This window comes from Chiloscyllium plagiosum, chromosome 5 (genome assembly GCF_004010195.1).
Source record: "Chiloscyllium plagiosum isolate BGI_BamShark_2017 chromosome 5, ASM401019v2, whole genome shotgun sequence".
NCBI lineage: Eukaryota > Metazoa > Chordata > Chondrichthyes > Orectolobiformes > Hemiscylliidae > Chiloscyllium > Chiloscyllium plagiosum.
The window spans coordinates 87724381-87742584 of record NC_057714.1 but is presented as its reverse complement, the minus strand read 5'-3'; the positions used below and the strand labels follow the sequence as shown (position 1 = coordinate 87742584).

At 39.4% G+C, this 18204-nt stretch overlaps 1 protein-coding gene across 7 annotated transcripts in view; it reads right to left on the bottom strand.

Annotated features, from left to right (window-relative positions):
* svila (supervillin a) overlaps positions 1-18204 on the bottom strand; it is a 352019-nt gene that overhangs the window by 26571 nt on the left and 307244 nt on the right. For all 7 annotated transcript variants that reach the window (XM_043690576.1, XM_043690579.1, XM_043690578.1 and 4 more), the window contains 6 exons: positions 15385-15521; positions 12926-13073; positions 9806-9951; positions 8155-8330; positions 6293-6434; positions 970-1246 (listed from right to left, as the gene is read on the bottom strand). In XM_043690576.1, the coding sequence (XP_043546511.1) occupies positions 970-1246; positions 6293-6434; positions 8155-8330; positions 9806-9951; positions 12926-13073; positions 15385-15521 (1026 nt within the window). The remainder of the gene's footprint in view (positions 1-969; positions 1247-6292; positions 6435-8154; positions 8331-9805; positions 9952-12925; positions 13074-15384; positions 15522-18204) is intronic.

Sequence of the window (18204 nt, the reverse complement as noted above, 5' to 3'; positions counted from 1 at the left end):
TATTCTGCTGAAACGTTGACCGTAAAGAAGTCTCATTATTGTTCTATTTACAGGCTTTTATCATTATAGACCTAAAATACTGCGGATGTGAGAAATCTGAAAACAAATCCCACAGAAATATATAACTGGCCAGGTTATATATTTACAAGAGGTGGATATGTTGGGAATACAATGTTATTCACTTATTCCTTCCTTTTCCATATGTACCAATGAATGCTGAACTGGCTTAACACAAACTAACTATCTTGCCTAACTTTAATTCACTAGTAGGAACCAGGCAAAGGCAGTTAAAATGAAGCCAGCCAATTAGCAAACTGATCCTGCCAAGACTGATTTTAACTCCACTTTTGAACATACAGGCATGAGGTCAGGGTGACAAGAGGAGGAAATTCCCACAAGGAGGGAGAACAGTCCTCCTTCAAATATAAAGACCCAGTTCAATGGTCTCAGGGTGGCAGTTGCAATGTTCATCAGAAACATAACAAGATAGGATTGTGACCCAGCAGATGGTGGTTCAGTTAAAACATTTACTGTTGTGTTTGGTTGTGGGTCAGGACTAAGAATTTCTCTGAGCCTGACCTGTCCCCAGCCTCTCCAACCCAGCTCCTGTTCTGCTGCCAAATTTCTGTTCCCTTCTCTCCATGGCCATGCAGTCGAATTGGGTGGAACTCTTGAATATTTATGCAAGTGAAGCCCCGCCATAAGATTAACCAAGACTCCATGACCCAGGCCTCTCAGCCTTGTGGCTCACCATATTCCCCCATTCTGCATCCTCATTTAAAACATAACTTCTGGTCTACCCCTATATGTCACAGCGTTTTGGAATTAACATTCCAACAACATAATATAAGCAATATAGAAGTTACAGGACCTTTATTCTTATTCCACTAAAACTCAAAGTGTCATTTCTATTTGCTTTAGGTTTAGAACCTGTATCTAATACTTTAATTTCACACCATTGATACTAACCTGTGCTGCTGACCAGATACTTTGATTTCACCACGTAGGTATCACCTTCATGAAACTGCCCAATGCTCTGTTTGGGCAACCTACTGTAGTCAAATTCAAGTATGTGCCATACATCAACAGAGAGGCTGGTGATCTCAAACTGCCTTCCGTCTTCTCCCTCTACTATTCCGTAGCCACGTCCGATATTTAACCCATCTAGTGTCATCCCAACAGGGGTGAGAGACTGAGGAATCATCAATGTGACATCATATGGTTTAAGATCATTCCCATACTCCTGCTACAAGACAAGAAATGAGTGTAAGTTGTATGCAAATTTAAACAGCAAAGTTAGAGCTGCAAATTGCAATTTAATAAGAAAAAAGACTACTAGTTGCCTTCAAGTAAATCTTGAAACAGATGAAATCTAATTCTTCTCTTTCCTTTCCCAAAATTAACATTTCCCAAATCAATTCAGAGAAAGATTTCGGTTAATTTTCTTTATAACAGACAGTGCATATTTTCAAGCTGATAATTAAGGTAGAATTTGAGAGTGATTCCTGGAGTTAAGTAGAAAATAATCATGCACTGCTCGAATAATTTAAGTTATTACTAATCCACAATGAAAGTAACCAGAGTCATACCGAATGAAATAAAACACAGTTGGTCCAGAATTAAATTCATCTTGCTACTAAAATTGAGTGTGTGAATGAAAACTTAATTTTCACCAGCTTTGCACTAATGATGTAAAGAAAATCTAGTTAAAATGTTTGTAGATTTAAAATAATAATCTGTTAGAGGCTTGGTATTAATCCTCCAGTAACATAATATAGCTACAGTGCTGGATTCTGTTACTGTGGTTTCAACTAATATAGAAGTATCTGTCAACATTCATTCACTCTCCCTCTGATATTCACAAGTGTACTCTACATGGTGAGAAAGAACAACAGGATCTCGATGTTCAAATACACCAATTATTGAAAGTTGCTTCACATGTCCGCAAAACCACTGAAAAAACATACCAAGTGCTAAACTTTATTTGTAGAGGGACCGAATCGAAAAGTAGGGAAATTATGTTAAGCCTATACTGAACCCTGGTTAGTCAACACTTACCGTCTGAAAAGGTACTGTCTCCAGTTCTGATTGCAGGCACTGGAGAAGGTGTAACAAATACTTAAGAAATGTGTAGGCATATACAAAAGGCAAGATTAATAGGCTTTGTTTCTTTTCTCGATCAAGGTGAGGTGACCTATCATAGTATTGACAATTATGATAGATTGTGATAGAATGGATACAGAGAAAATTATTCTTCTTGTAAGAAAAAGTTTCACTAGTAGCCACCAGTACAAGATAATCATAAATATCTTAATAGGGCATTCAGAAGAAAACTTTACAAACAGAGTAATGAGGATGTGGAACACGCTATTACAAAATGAAGTGAATAGAATAGATGCCATTTATGGGGAATGTAAACAAGTATTTGAGTGAGTATGGAAGAGGGTTACATTTAGACGAAGAAGCTGACAAGAGGATCAAGTGGAGCATAAACATTGGCCAAAACTAGGCAGGTTGAATGAGAATGGCCTACTTCTGTGCCACATATCCTATAGGGTATACACATTAGTAAAATACAGAACCAAGTCAGGTGACATTTCCAATAAATGGAAAAATAACGAATTAGGTTGGCACTTAATGTAAATGATCATATCACATGCTTTTAAAAAATGATAACTATATCTTCCTAATTACTACACTACCAGATCTCTAATATCACATTATCCTGACGAATCTACATCTTTAATGTGTTTTCTATATTGAGGGATTGGTGCACATTCAGAAAAGCCATCCTTTAGAGATGTTATATGGACTCTTCCCTCTTGGATGCAGGAGTGGATGAATGCTTCCTGTTGTCCTGTCAATATTTTTCACTTAGCCAAAGTTACTAAAACAGTTGTTTGAGATTATTTGCTATTCTCAAATTAGCTGCTGCAATTCTTACATTACAACAGTGATTACACTTAAGAAGTTGATTCTGGAAGTAAAATATTGTGGAATGCCCAGGTGTCACGCAGTATTCAACTGTAATCGTATAAACGTATCATGATTTTTTGGCTCTTAAACTTTTTGACCATATTTCTAAAAGTCACAAATCTGACTAGCTATTGCATGGTTTGATCTATAGGCACTCATGTTAAAGAATTATACTTTGAATTCCTCAGTCGCTTTCAATCTACAGCCAGTGACATTTTGATTCTCTTTTTTCTGCATTATGTATTATTTTATATTTCAATGCATGTTTCTTCTCTTAAAATACTGAGAATAATGGAGAAGTAATCACTGACTCTTCACATCCACTACTGCAACCACTTAAGAATGAAAGTGGTATTCATTAATCATAATCTTGTAAATCTCACTTGCATGCATAAAGTCTCCTGAACAGCAACTGTTTCCCATTATCAACTGCACTCAAGAAGGTGTTAGTGAGTAGTCTTCTTCATCAGATACCCCCATTGTGCTGTTATAAAGGCAGTTCTAGGATCCTGAACCAGTGACAGTGAGGGAATAATGATATAGTTTCAATTCAGGGTGGTATGGGGCTGAGTGAGTCAGAGATTTTACAGCATGGAAAGATGCCCTACGGTCCATCACATCTGTGATGGTCATCAAACATCAATTTATTCTAATCTCATTTTCCAGCATACAAAGCAGTGGTCAAGTGCTATGGCACTTTTTCATCTAAATAAGGGTTCCTACTTCTACCATGCTTGAGGCAGGGAGTTCCAGAAACCTACGACGCTCTAGGTGAGATTTGTTTTTCCTCAAGTGCCCTCTAAATCTTAGCTCTTTACCTTAAAACTGTGCCCCTTGGTTACTGACCCTTTACAAAAGGGAATGGTTTCTCCCTATTTACCATGTACAGCATGGAAACAGATCCTTCTGCCCAACTCCTCCATGCCAACCAGGTTTCCTAAACTGAACTTGTCCCAATTGCCTATGTTTGGCTCATATTCTATGTTCCTCAGCACTTTTAAGACCATAAGACATAGGAGCAAAAATTAGGCCATTCAGCCCATTGAGTCTGCTCCGCCAGTCAATCATGACTGATAAGTTTCTCAACCCTATTCTCCTGCTTTCTCCCCATAACCTTTGATACTCAAGAACCTATCTATCTCAGTCTTAAATATTCTCAATGACCTAGCCTCCACAGCCTTCTGTGGTAATGAATTCCATAGATTCACCGCTCTCTGGCTGAAGAAGTTTCTCCCAATCTACATTCTAATAGCTCTTCCCTTTACTCTAAGGCTATGCCCTCAGGTTCTGGTCTCTTCTACCATTGGGAACATCTTCCTGACATCTATTCTGTCCAGGCCATCCAGTATTCTGTAAGTTTCAATTCCCAGCCTCTGACCTGCTCTTGTAGCTTCAGTATTCATATAGTTGGTCCAGTTTAATTTCTGGATAATGGTAACCCCCTGGGATGTTGAAAGAGTGGATAGAAATAGTAGTAATGCTATTGAATATCAATGGTTAGATTCTCTCGAGTTAACAGTGGTCATTGCCAGGCACTTAGGTAGCATGAATGTTAGTTGCTACTCATCAATCCAAACCAGATGTTGTCCAGGTCTTGCTAAATTTGGATTTGGACTGTTTCAGTATCTGAGAAGTCATGAACAATTTTGAATACTATGCAGTTGTCAGCAAACTTCTGTACTTCTGTCCTTATAGTGGAAGCAGGCTGATGAAGCAGCTATGTATAGTTGGGCTGAGGCCACGACCCTGAGGAACTCCTGCAGAGATTGAAGTGGGTCAAAGATGACTGACCTCCAACAATCTTTCTTTGAGCAAGACATGACTCTAACCAGAGGAGACTTTCTCCCCATTTCCAATTGATATTAATTTTGCTCAGGATCCTTGTTGTTACCACACTCAGTTAAATGCTGCCTTGGTGTCATCTCTGTTGATCAGCTCTTACATCTATGTTTGGACCAAAGCTATCATGAGGTCAGGAGTTAAGTGGCAAAGGATGAAGGCAAACAAGCATCAGTGAGCAGGTTATTACTGAACAAGTGCTGCTGGATAGTACTATTCAAGGACCCTTTTGTCACAGTGCTGATGATTGACAATAATTTGAGGAGTTGAATTTGCTTTTTGTGGAAAGGACATAGTTCGGTGATTTTCCATATTGTTGAGCAGATGTACTGGAATAGTTAGCAAATGGCTAGTTCTGGAGTTTACGTGCTTAGCACTATTGCAGAATGTTGTCCAGATCCATAGTCTTTGCAGTATTCAGTGTTTACAGCTATTTCTTGATATCATGTGATGTGAATTGAATTGGTTGAAGAGGGGGAGCTTTGATGCTGGGGACGTCAAGAGGGAGAAATGGATCATCCACAAGGTACCTCTGCCTGAAGGCAGTTGCGAATGCTTTAGCTTTATCTTTGCACTGATGTGCTGGAGGTATTTCTTCTTCCACCCTCCACCGAGTCACTGAAAATGGGGATATTTGTGGAGTCTCTTCCTCCTGTTGTTACTTGCCCACTGCTATTCATGACTGGATGTGGCAGATTACAGAACTTAGATCTGATCACATATATCTACATTATTTCAATGTTCTGAGTGATTATTACACAGCATTTGTGTTGGAAAAAAATTCTAAGATTTCATATATACCACAGTGGGACAGAGGCAACATGCAACTCCAGCTCATCGAAATCCAAACATTCACTATTAGCAGGGTCAGGCAGAAAGAGTGCCTGTTTGATCAATATTTGTCTCTGCCTGCCAACAATCACAACGAAGATGTGTTATTCCTTTTTACACAGATTAGGACCCAATTTCCTTTCTCACTTTTCTACAACGCTTCTAATCTTATTTATGATTGTATGTTAAATCAGTGAATGTATGTATGTAGTATCATAGATCAAGTGGGCTGACTGGCCTGTTTCTGAAAGGTGACATAGTACATACTAAACCTTGTGTTCCTTTTCACATTGATATTAAAAGCTTTTGGCTGGTTAAGGTGATCAAAGAATAACAAAGGCAGGTAAATGGAGTATCGTCCATTAACTGAATGATTTACACTTGTACCCATTAGGATTATTGTAATTATTGATAAATTGGAGAAAACCTTGTAAAGCATATGGGTCAAGTAAAGCTCAAGTAAAATGGCTTGTGAAAACTAAGCTGGGACATGACTGAAAATTTTGATCAAAACCAGATCAGCAGGCAGGTCTAATATATTCAGTTCCCTGAGTCGATCAGATTTTACATATGACTATAGGTGCTTTAACAGGCAAAAGAGATTAACGTATTTGCTTCCCTAATTTGGTAATAAAAAGAATTGCACCTTCTGTTCCTCTTCAATTCCAGTTTTTGGTGATGGCTTCTTTGAGTCTAGCCAGTCCAGGAACTTTTCCTTAAACAAAATAGTTTCATTGTGCTCGGTCAGCCTGCCAAAAATTGCCCAATCAGGACGACCCTGACCTTTCCTACATGTGGAAAAAAAGTAAGCAGCTGGTTAGGATTAACACTTGACACTTGACGTCTTAACACATGATATATTGTTCAAAATTAAATCTTGGCCGAAGAACTAGATAAAAGAATTTGTGCCTTTACAATTATGGCTCATGGTAATAAATAATAATTTCATGTTTGTTAACAGCGAAGCTACACACATGCACATTCATAGGTACTGCATCTGTTTAATGGAATAAAATGCTACTTTTACAAAATGCTCATCATCATTTCATTATCACTGTAAAGATCCTTAAGTAAATATTTCACTCAACTGGGCTGCTCTGGAGCTGCCTGTGCAGGAGGTCAACGTGGGGAGGTGATGGCTTAGTGGTATTATCACTGGACTGTTAATCAAGAGAGCTAGGTATTGCTCTGGGGACCTAGGTTTGAATCCCACCACAGGAGACGGTGGAATTTCAATGTGATAAAAATTTGAAATTAAGAGTCTAATGACAACCATGACTCCATTGTCGATTGTTGGAAAAACCCATCTGGTTCACTGATGTCCTTTAGGGAAGGAAACTACTACCCTTACCTGGTCTGGCTGACATGTGACTCCAAACTCATAGCAATGTGCTTGAATCGTAACTGCTCTCTGGGCAATAAATGCTGGCCTAGCCAGTGATACCCTCATCCCTAAACAAATTTTTAAAAACTGAAAACAATGCTGAGGGGAGAGATAACCGGTGCAGCCCGCCTGAGAAACTTCAGTTAGTGCCTAATTTGATTGCTACCAAAGAAATCTAAGTTTCTAAATTGAAAAAAAAATCTGACAATAGATTTAACAGGATGTTGTCAGGGTTAGAGGGAGAGGCTGAACAGGCTGGGGCTGTTTTCCCTGAAGCATCGGAGGCTGAGGGGTGACCTTATAGAGGTTTACAAAATTATGAGGGGCATGGATAGGGTAAATAGGCAAATTCTTTTCCCTGGGGTCGGGGTGTCCAGAACTAGAGGACGTAGGTTTAGGGTGAGAGGGGAAAGATATAAAAGAGACCTATGGGGCAATTGTTTCACACAGAGAGTGGTAAGTGTATGGAATGAGCTGCCAGAGGAAGTGGTGGAGGCTGGTACAATTGCAACATCTAAAAGACATTTGGATGGGTATACGAATAGGAAGGGTTTGGAGGGATATGGGCTAGATTGGGTTGGGATATCTGGTTGGCATGGACGGGTTGGACCGAAGGGTATGTTTCCATGTTGTACATCTCTATGACTAATAATACATGGATTTTTCTTTAGGTCAAATGTTCTGAGGAGTGCCAGTCACAGTTGGATTGTTACTTTGCTCCTTGTTACTTACTCTGCTCCAGAGTTCTGTATTTCTGGCCTGAATGTCTGATTTGTGCCTCTCCAGAAACAAAGAGCAGATCAGGAAGCCTGGTAATGCAGCTCAGGATCAGTGCAAGAGGCCAAACCGTGACCACTCTTTTTTACAGTAGTAACTGCTGTACTGCAGGAATTAAAACCCTCAAGTCCCTTTGACAGGGAGAAGATAAGTGCACAAGGTAAAAAGGTGCGAGGGTAAGCTGGCAGCTGAGACAGGGTACAATGTAGAAGGTGTCAAGGTGAACGCTAAGTGGTCAGGTCAGGTCAAGGTAGTCGGGTGCACTGGGGAGACTCTGGTGTTGGGTCAGTTTTACAGTTAATTACATTCAACGTATGATGTAAACTGTTAGTGTAAGTCAAAGCTACCTTGGTATCAGCGGATTGCATTCGCCTGGATCTAAAGGGTTGATGTCGCAGTTTGTGTAGTCAAATGTACCATTCCACAAATGTTTTGCCAACTGGAATGCTACTTTTCGCTGTGCTAGTGTGACCTCCTTTCCATGCCACACATACACTTCACTGCCAAAATCAAACACCAGCACCTACAAAAGACATTCAGAACATTGCATGGAAGTTAATATGCAATATAGTTAATAAGAAAGGACACAATCAAGAAATGCAATCATGTTATTGTCTCTAGTTCAGTCACTGCTTTGTCGTCTGTTATCTGATCCCAACAGGTGGGGTGAAAACAAGGAGGGGAAATCAGCCAAGATTCACATGTTTAAGCAAGTCCTGATAGCGAGCTTAACTTCAACACAGCAAATACTCATGTATTGCTTAAATGAGGTGCGTCCCTTTCCTCAAATGCCAGCCAACCAACCCATTGATGCTCAACTCTTGAGTTTCACACTAGAGGAATGATCAATCCAGGGGTGGTTAAGGCACATGCCACCAGGTTGAGTCATTACTTGCACGGGTAACAAGAAGAACAACACTGGAAGATGGAAGTCAGCTGGCTCTCAGGTCATTAATGTATGAGAAAATCAACAGCTTAAAAAAAAAACTTAGACCAGAGTGACACGTAACTATATTTTATAAGTTTTTTTAAAAAAAAGTCTTCCACCATCTGTGCTTAGGTTTAGGAATTTCCTCTTTACATCTATTTCCTTTACAATAAATGCTTCTGATCAAGTTTTTCGTCATCTTCCTAAAATCTCTGGCTTTGGTTCAGCATTCAATCCTGCCATGCTCCATCCCACCAGCCACCTTCCCCACACTGAAGCTTCTGCAAATGACTGGAGTCTTTTGGCGGTACTGAAAGGTGCTGTGAGAATACAGATGTGTACATGTGATTATATTAGTTTGTTAGTTCACGAACAATAGCTATATTGTTGAATCTGTGATCTCTCCTAAACTAAGGAACAATAACTATATTGTTCCATAGTTTGCGAGTGATCATGGGTTCAACTCTTCGAGTAAAAGTCTGTAGCACCAGAATATGACCATGAAAACCTTTGCATTATTGAAAAATTTATCTGGTTTATTAATTTATTTCAGTGAAGATAACTGCTACCTCTGATGCAAATGAGAAAGAAGGCACTGACTTTAAAACAAAGAGAATTATCTTGAGTTGAGTGCAAACATCTCTTGCTCTAGGTTTTCTTCTATAGTAGTACTACTCTTTGTCTTTTTTGCCCACATCCAACATCTTTGTCCACAAAATGCAATAACTCAGAGGTTTGATTCCATGGGTCCTGGCAATCTTCAAACATGGAGCCATTCTTCACTTGTGAATACATATGTAACCTCACAATCAAGTGACATACTGATGCGTATTTACACAACCATGCTTCCTGGCATGGTCACTGGATTGGATCACAGATTCCCTTTTTCCCTTCTCTCTCCTCAGCACAATCATTATGGTCATGTAAGCATCTTGGTTCACCCTAAGTAGAATTCTAATTCAGCACAAACAGGATTAAACCCATATCTGTCAGTCTTGCATCATGCAATGTATTTACCAAGCAATTTACTGGATGCTGCTCCTCTATTACTCCCTTTGACAAATACTTACATCCTTTGAATTAAGTAAAGAGCACCGTGGTATCTTTCCCCAGAAGTCATCATCAGGGACTAGTTTATCATCCACTAGGCGATAAATACAATTGGTTTCTACTATTGCACTTTCATACAATTCATCTTCATCTGGGTTTCCAGCACCTGAAAAAGCAACAAAATTGATTTATTCATAATATTTCTCAGAACTTGTAACATTCTCTACTTTCTCTCCTGCCCACTGTAAACTTCACTTGCCCTCAACACATACCAATGTTACTCATCACTTTTCAGCTGAGGTCTGGGTGTTGGCCAGGTTTTGCTGTGTTTCGACAATCTTGTTACAACGATGGCTCATTACAAACTATATCTAAAACACAATTGGGGAAGGGAACAAGGAGGAATGGATCCACGTACAATCTGTGAAGGTTGAGTATTTATTGAAAAATGACTGAACTTTGCTCAAGAGGTATTAGCAATAACTTACACTTCACACAAGTTTAATGCACAAGGTGGCTAAAATGATATCCATGAAGGTGGGATTTTCAGCTTCCATGTTCCTCAGCTCATGATTTTCTGCTTGTCAATTTAATGTTTGGAAATCCTCAGCTGGGAAAACCAGGAAGCCGAGTTTTGCCTATTGAACTTTTAAGACATAAAACCTACATAAATGAGCTACTTAATATTTTCTTAGTATATTCAGATTGCAACAAGTCCACATTTATCAAAAGTTGGTGGACAGCACAAAATTACAGAGAGTTGTGACAGCCCAGTCCATCACCAAAACCAGTGCTCCATCCATTGAGTCCATCGACACTTCCTGCTGCCTTGGGAAAGCAGCCAACGTAATCAAAGATACTCCAACCCCGGTTATACTCTCTTCCATGGTCCTCCATAGGGCAGAAGGTACAAAGGTTTGATAACATGTACCAACAGATTCAAGAACAGCTCCTTCCCCACTGTTATCAGACCTCTCATATATTACAGTTGATCCTTCTCTGTAGTTGTAACACTATATTCTACATTCTGTTCTTTTATACTGGTGCACTTAATATGGTTTAACCTTTAACTAATATGGTTTAACTGGTTAGTACACAAAACAATACTTTTTCACTGTACATGATAATAATAAATCAAATCAAATCTAGCACTTAATAATAGAATCACAGCATCTGAAATATATTTTCTGTGATCCCCTTGCAGCAAAAAGACTTTGGTTAGCCTTTACTTTACAAAACGCATGTTGACGGTAGTGAGAAGTATGCTGTAGAGTGCTTCCACGTCTATATGTGTTAAGTGATGCTCCAAACTTTTCAGAAACCAGGACGTCACTGGAAGCCAGTTAGCATAATTCTGTTGTAAGTATAAAGACATTGATTGACATGTCACATTCTAATTGGGACCCTTCACAAAGCGAAAGACCAATTATTATTACAGGTGCTAAACATTACCAGGAAGCAGAATTTATTGAGCTAAATTCAAATCAATTAACCTCAGATTTACAGAACATTGAGCAAAATCAACATTAATCTTCTCAGAATTATAATCAAGGTCCTTTCTATGATATCTCAAAGGTTAAATATTGGAAGTATATTTTTCTTTACTGGTTTTCCTGCACTCCCCTCCACTCACGAAGCCACAGACTTAGAATCAGAGGTTTACAGCATGGAAACAGGGTCTTTCAGCCCAACTTGTCATACCGCCCAGTTTTCACAATTTATCTGGTCCCATTTGCCTGTGTTTGGTCTATATCCCTCCATAGCTATCCCATCCATGTCCATGTCCAAATGTTTCTTGAATGACAAAATTGTACTTGCCTTCACCACTACCTCTGGCAGCCTGTTCCAGACACTCACCATTCTCTCCGTGAAAAGATTCTTGCAAACTGTCTGACCCCCTTCAGTAACTCAGCCAGATGCCCTTTATTGATTAACTGTAAGGCTTGACAGTGGGGCAAACAAGCTAGTTGACATGACAGGATCAAATTCTGACTTTCCAAATTACAGTAATGATCAGGTGTTGGAACTCCAGACAATTTTACTCTCTTTATTGCAAACATAAATGCAAAGTACTACTTAAAATCTGCTTACATAACACAATATGAAGACTAAACCAATGTTTTAGATAAATATGAACATTGCACATTGTTTATTTTAATGAGCCTGTTTGTATATGTTAGAACACAAATTTGAAGCAGATGGTACTTGAAACTTGGCCTTTTGGCTTAGAGGGATATACCATTGTGTTACAAGAACCCTTTAAACATTACTTTAATGATTCTGCCACAATTTGGACATACAAAGCATCCAAAGTTCCTATGGAAATAATAATTGGGGAAAAAAATCCACAGGCAATTGTGTTAACTGCTTAAATTGAGGTTAAATGCATACAGGTGGGAGGGCTCTTGTGGCACGGTGGTAATGTTCCTATCGCTGAACCAGGAGGCCCACGTCCAAGTCCCACTTGGTCCAGAGGTACGTAATAAAATCCCTGAACAGGTTGATTATAAAATACCTACATTCGGGTAAAAAAGAATTAACTGAATGGTTACTTGAGCACATATAATGGTACAGTGGTAGAGTCCCCACCCCTGGGCCAGAGGGTCTGTTCCCAAGTCCTTCCCGCCTTGGACAGGTGTCTTAATCCCTGTCTGATGAAAAAAAATACTTAAACAGGCATTTCTGGTGTCATGTGGCAGAGTGGTAGTGTCCCTAGGGTGCTGAAATTTATCAGAATTATTCCAGGGACCAGAGATTTTATCAACAAAGTTAGTTTGGAGAAGCTGGGATTATTCTCCTGGAACCAAAGTTGATCGAGGAGAGATTAGAGGTATACAAGTTTGTGGAGGTTTGGATAAGTTGGTTAAGGAAAATTCCCATTAATTGATGATTCAATAACTATAAACAAGGTTTTGAGCAGGGGTGGCAAGGGGAATGTGAAGTAGAACCTTTTCACACAGGATAATATTTGTTGGAACTCACTAATATAATTGATTCTTACTCCTGCTCCTATTATCAATTTTTCAATAAGCTCAAGAAAATACACCCATGTTCCAATTCTGAAATACATCTAAGAATTGGTAAGATTCAAGAAACTCTTAATTGCATTCAAATCTTAAATTCACAGCTACTATCATTACCTTGGTAGCTTGACTGTCCACCTAAGAGTCTCCAAAATTCTTTGGCTGTTCTGGTATGGCTGTTAATTCCTTCTTCTATTGTGGCTACATATGGCGCTCTGCAGCCAAGGTCTCTTTTAGTTTGAATAAATGCTGCCAGTTCTGAAGCCTGAAAACAGGAAGATATTATAAAACAGTATTGTTTGATCCAGCACATTTATTCAGTGTTCCGGCCTGAGCTTAAACATCTGAACAAAAAAGGAAATCTACTGGGCAGTTATATTGTATACCATCTGAACCCTTCCTTTTTAATTCATCAGTACACCTTGAAATACAAATCTCCTTGTTTGATGCAGGGCTGTAATAAAAATAATCTCTAAAACATGTTTCACTCATTCTCCTTGTGTTACAAATTTTTACATAGAGATGAAAAGAAAAATTATAGATGGAGGTTATTTCGATAAAAAATAAGTTCTTTTTTTCTGAAGTTATCAGCAGCAGGTCCATGGTGCAACTGTCAGCATTTTCAATTTTTCTACTCCACACAGAATCTGGCCTCAGAATTAAAACTGCTAGCTCACTATCATTCATGGATTGACTAGAAGATGCAAAAGGTGAAAATAAAGAGCCAGATGCATTCCAAATGATATACTTCAGGGCTCCTTGGAAGTCCTAATTCATCAACTACGAGGGAATTCCTCAGGACGTTTAAACGTCTTATGGACAACTACCCTGATTCTGGAACCTTCCGATGAGCTAGAGTCAGAGATTTTGGAAGGTATGGACTTATTTACCTTGATAGTTACAGAGGAACTGCTAAGTGAATTTACACCAGTTCTAACTCTTGGGTGACTATAATAACAATAACTATAACAAAATTTAGAAAGGTTCTGAAGGATCACTGGACTGAAACATTAACTGTTTTTCTTTACACAGATGCTGCCTGACCTACTGAGTTTCTCCAGCCTTTTCTGGTTTTGTTTCAGATCTCCATTGCCCTCAGTTCAGTGTTTTATTATATACTGATAATCCTCAGCCTAGGTGCCCACTGGACCCCTGCTTATCCCACCGACTAGAGCCCAACCTGACCCAAACACCAACCCTCTTATCCAACTCATCCTGACCGACCACATTCCTCCCCAATCACAAATGACCCATCTAGTCCACAGGCCTGACAATACATCCCATTCCAAACTGACCAACTCCCGTAAACCAACCGCTCTTCCTGACACCACAATCTGATTTTCTCAGTGTCCATCAACCCATTACATGCTCACCAAACTGCCACCCAACATTACAATGCGACCAACCCCTGACCACTCTCCCTGTCACCCGATCCTCTCACCAACTCAGCCACCTACTGCCAATGCCCTGCACCTACTTAACCTGGTAAACTTGCCTTCTCCTCATAACTTTTCAAAAAAGGCTTTGGACAGTTCAGTCATTTATTCAGCAGCAGCTAGTGCGATAAAAAGGGGCATGACTTCCATGAAGATTTCCTGCACTAAGCCCTATGAAGATTCCTACATCATTAGGATCCTCTATCAGAAGAGCTGACTGAACATTTATCAGTAACTCTGCAAATGTTTGTCTGGTCTGGGTGGGTATAAGAGTGCTAACCTGGATTAGAAGATTTGGGCCAATGCAGCTGATCTCATTAATAAAGAGGAGTCAGCGTGTGATATGTTACATGTACTACCAGAAGTACAAGTGTCCTTCTCTACGGCCAATAAAAAGGTTAAAGCATTTAATGAGTATTTAAATTGATATATAAATACATAATTAATTGTGTAATACTTTGGAGACTCCTGCATCAAAGATAGTGCACTAGATGCCCTTTTGAATAAAGTTTCTTCACTGTAAGTGATTTCATCCCAGTTGTCTTTATCAAACAGTTGCTTCCAAAAGCACAGCAATCTCCACCACAGTGAAACTTATATCACAAACATCTTAAATGAAATTCTGAACATATTCTAATTAGAAGTTTGATAATTAACACAATTTCACTGAAACCTGTACTTGGGGGATTTTGGTTGCTCAGTGAATTCAATGCTTTATTTCTTGACTCACGCACAACATATGTGGCAAAAAGAGAAACCTTTTGTTTGCTGTTGCCAGTTTCTCTGAAATTTGCAATGCATCTGAACATTTTTTCTTGTGGTTTCAAAAATGCTTCATCCTGAGGAAGTTTTGCATCCTGTTACGTATGTTGGTTCTTTCACATTCACCAAAACGACAGGAAATTTAGATATTCAGATACGCCACCAAACAAATCTACACAAAGGTGGGGAATAGATGACATGTGAAATGGTGCCTCATGCAGACATCTGGCAGGAAGCATTGTTTATGGGATTTCCTGAGATTTTCTATGAGCAGCACTGTAATTTACTTTCATGAAAGAGATTCAGGGACATGGAAGCTCTGTTAGGAATAAGTATGGAATTTGTTTGTACAGACGCTTACTAAGATAGTAGACTGACCTTGGCTTTTTCGATGACATTGGTAAATTCTCCTGTCCACAGGAAACAGTGTTGAGGAGCTAGAAGTAAGAAACAGTCTCCACTATTCAAAGATGATGCTCTTGGTTCCACCAACCTGGTTTGAATGTGCCTCCGTCCTAGGAAATAAATTTAGGAACGCAAGTTCAAATTGTTGTGGTACCAACAATGTTGAGAAATGTTTTGCCTCACAGCTTGCAACTTTGGGCCTGATTTTAACCTTGTAAGTGAATGAGTTTTGAGGAGTTAAAAATAAAGCTCTTTGGCATTAAATTTAATTACACATTTTAATAATAGTACTAGGGCAAGATGGTGGCTTAGTGATTAGCACTACTGCTTCACAGTGCCAGGGACCCAGTTTTGATTCCAGCCTTGGGCGACTGTCTGTGTGGAGTTTGCACATTTTCCTTGTGTCTGCGTGAGCTTCTCCAGGTGCTCTGGTTTCATCCCATAGTCCAAAGACATGCAGGTTAGATGGATTAGCCATAGTAAATGCAGGGTGAGAGTTTGGGGTGGGGGGGGGTTAAGATTTCAGGCTGAGATGCTCTTCGCGGGGTGGTGTGGTCTTGATGGGCTGAATGACCTGCGTCCACAATGTAGGGATTCTATAAATACTTAGTAAACTAATCTTTACATTTATTACTTTTATTATTTTTAAAAATTGCATTCTTGAATTCAGTAATTGCATTCAAGCTAAGTGAGTCTGGTGCTGCAGTGGAGCTGCTTTCCGGCTTGAATGATGTAATGAGTAGACAAGGTCATGTTTTGTACAGATCAAAGGAAGAGTAAAGCTCTTGATTAATTTACCTCAATTTCAACTTACTGGTTGAAACATTACAATATTTGTATGGCTTTATCATTTCCTTTATTATCTATCCTTATAGATTTAGACTGCTAATTCAAAGTTGAAAATGTGTTGCTGGAAAAGTGCAGGTCAGGTAGCACCCAAGGAGCAGGAGAATCGACATTTCGGGCATGAGCCCTCCTTTCTGAAGAAGGGCTCATGTCCGAAACGTCGATTCTCCTGCTCCTTTGATGCTGCCTGACCTGCTGCGCTTTTCCAGCAACACATTTTCAGCTCTGATCTCCAGCATCTGCAGTCCTCACTTTCTCCTAGAAGACTGCTAATTCAATCCAAGTTATGGATAGTTTTGTGCCTATCAAGAATTGAAACTCATTTTGTTTAATAGTTACAGCTCGAGGGGAGCATACAATTCCATCACGATGAGCAATATTCCAATCCAGTTCCTGGAACGAAGGGACAAGTGCTATCTTACTATGCCAATTGCTTTTGCATAAAATTTTTAAAAAATACAATCCATCAAGTTAGAAAATATTTTTCATTTCCACCTTGTGATAAATTGTGCTCCCTCTACTAAGAAGCAATGATATATTTGGAGCCAAAACCAAAATGCACCATTCATGTATAACTATTTTCCTGTTCTCTTTGCCCAGCAGCCATTCTGAGCTCTGAATCAGACTTGAGTGACTGAATGAACATTATGCTTTAGTATCACAGTTATTAGCAATTTGGTCCAGATCATTCAAATTAGCTTCATTTAAGAAAAGACTTGCATTTATAAAGTCGCTTTCATATTGTTGAGACAACCCCAAGCATTTCATGGACAATTAATTACTGTTGGAATTGAGCGACTGTGATAATGGCAGAAAATGTGGCAGACTGACTTCTATTTAAGATTGATAACCAGACAAATGATCCGATTATTTTTTTGTAGCGATGTTAGCTGAGGGTCAATTATCTCCTTTATTTTTCATCAAATAACTCTGTTGGATGGTTTTTATGTTCAACCCTGAGTTCAAGACCTCAGTTTCACTAAAGACAAAGCACTGAAGCGTTAAGTCAGAGATTCTCTGAAGTAGGCTCTATGCATGACCATATGACTTAGCTGACAATGCTATGTGACAAGGTTAATTATATCACTATCATGCAGAAGTAATTTTAAGTCGTTATTCTGACTAGGATTGGAATTTTCAAAGTTGTATAGACTGTACGTTTTATTTTACTTTATTTTTGACTGTTGAGCAAATTGGAAAAAGGACTGTTTTACAGCAAAGGACTGAGGAAGGAATGGCTGTACTTTACTGGAAGTCATTGTAAGTCACATTTATACTGCTGCAGTGAGGGAAGATGGCCAGACTCCATGTGCCTGTGTACAAAATGAGATTTGTCTGGCAAGAGGTTATTGATTGATTTGTGGAGTTGTGACCAGTTGTGGATGCCAAAGGTCATCAGCACCTCAACAACTATCTGATTGAACAGATTGTAGGTGGTGGATCGGCTGCTCTGGTAAAATGCCTAAGCCGAGAGGAAACCAGTTTATTTTCTCCTGTAAGCTGCTGCTTTAAGTTAACAAGTCAGAGACTTTATCATTTGCAAACCACTTGCTCTGTGCCTTCGGCGGAAAAGTGAAAGAACTAAAGGATTTGGAAAACCAAAGGAACTACTTATTCAAATCCTGAGGACTGGAGCCATTTTTTATTTATTCATTTTGTAGTATGTGAGCATTGTTGGCTGGCCAGCATTTATTAGGCAAAAGTGAGGACTGCAGATGGTGGAAACCAGAGTTTAGATTAGAGTGGTGCTGGAAAAGCACAGCAGGTCAGGCAGCATCCGAGGTGCAGGAAAATCGATGTTTTGGGCAAAAGCCCTTCATCAGGAATGGAGGCAGGGAGCCGACAGAGTGGAGAGATAAATGGGAAGCGGGGGGGGAGAAGGTAGCAAAGAGTACAATAAGTGAGTGGGGGAGGGGATGGAGGTGATAGGTCAGAGGGGAGGGTGGA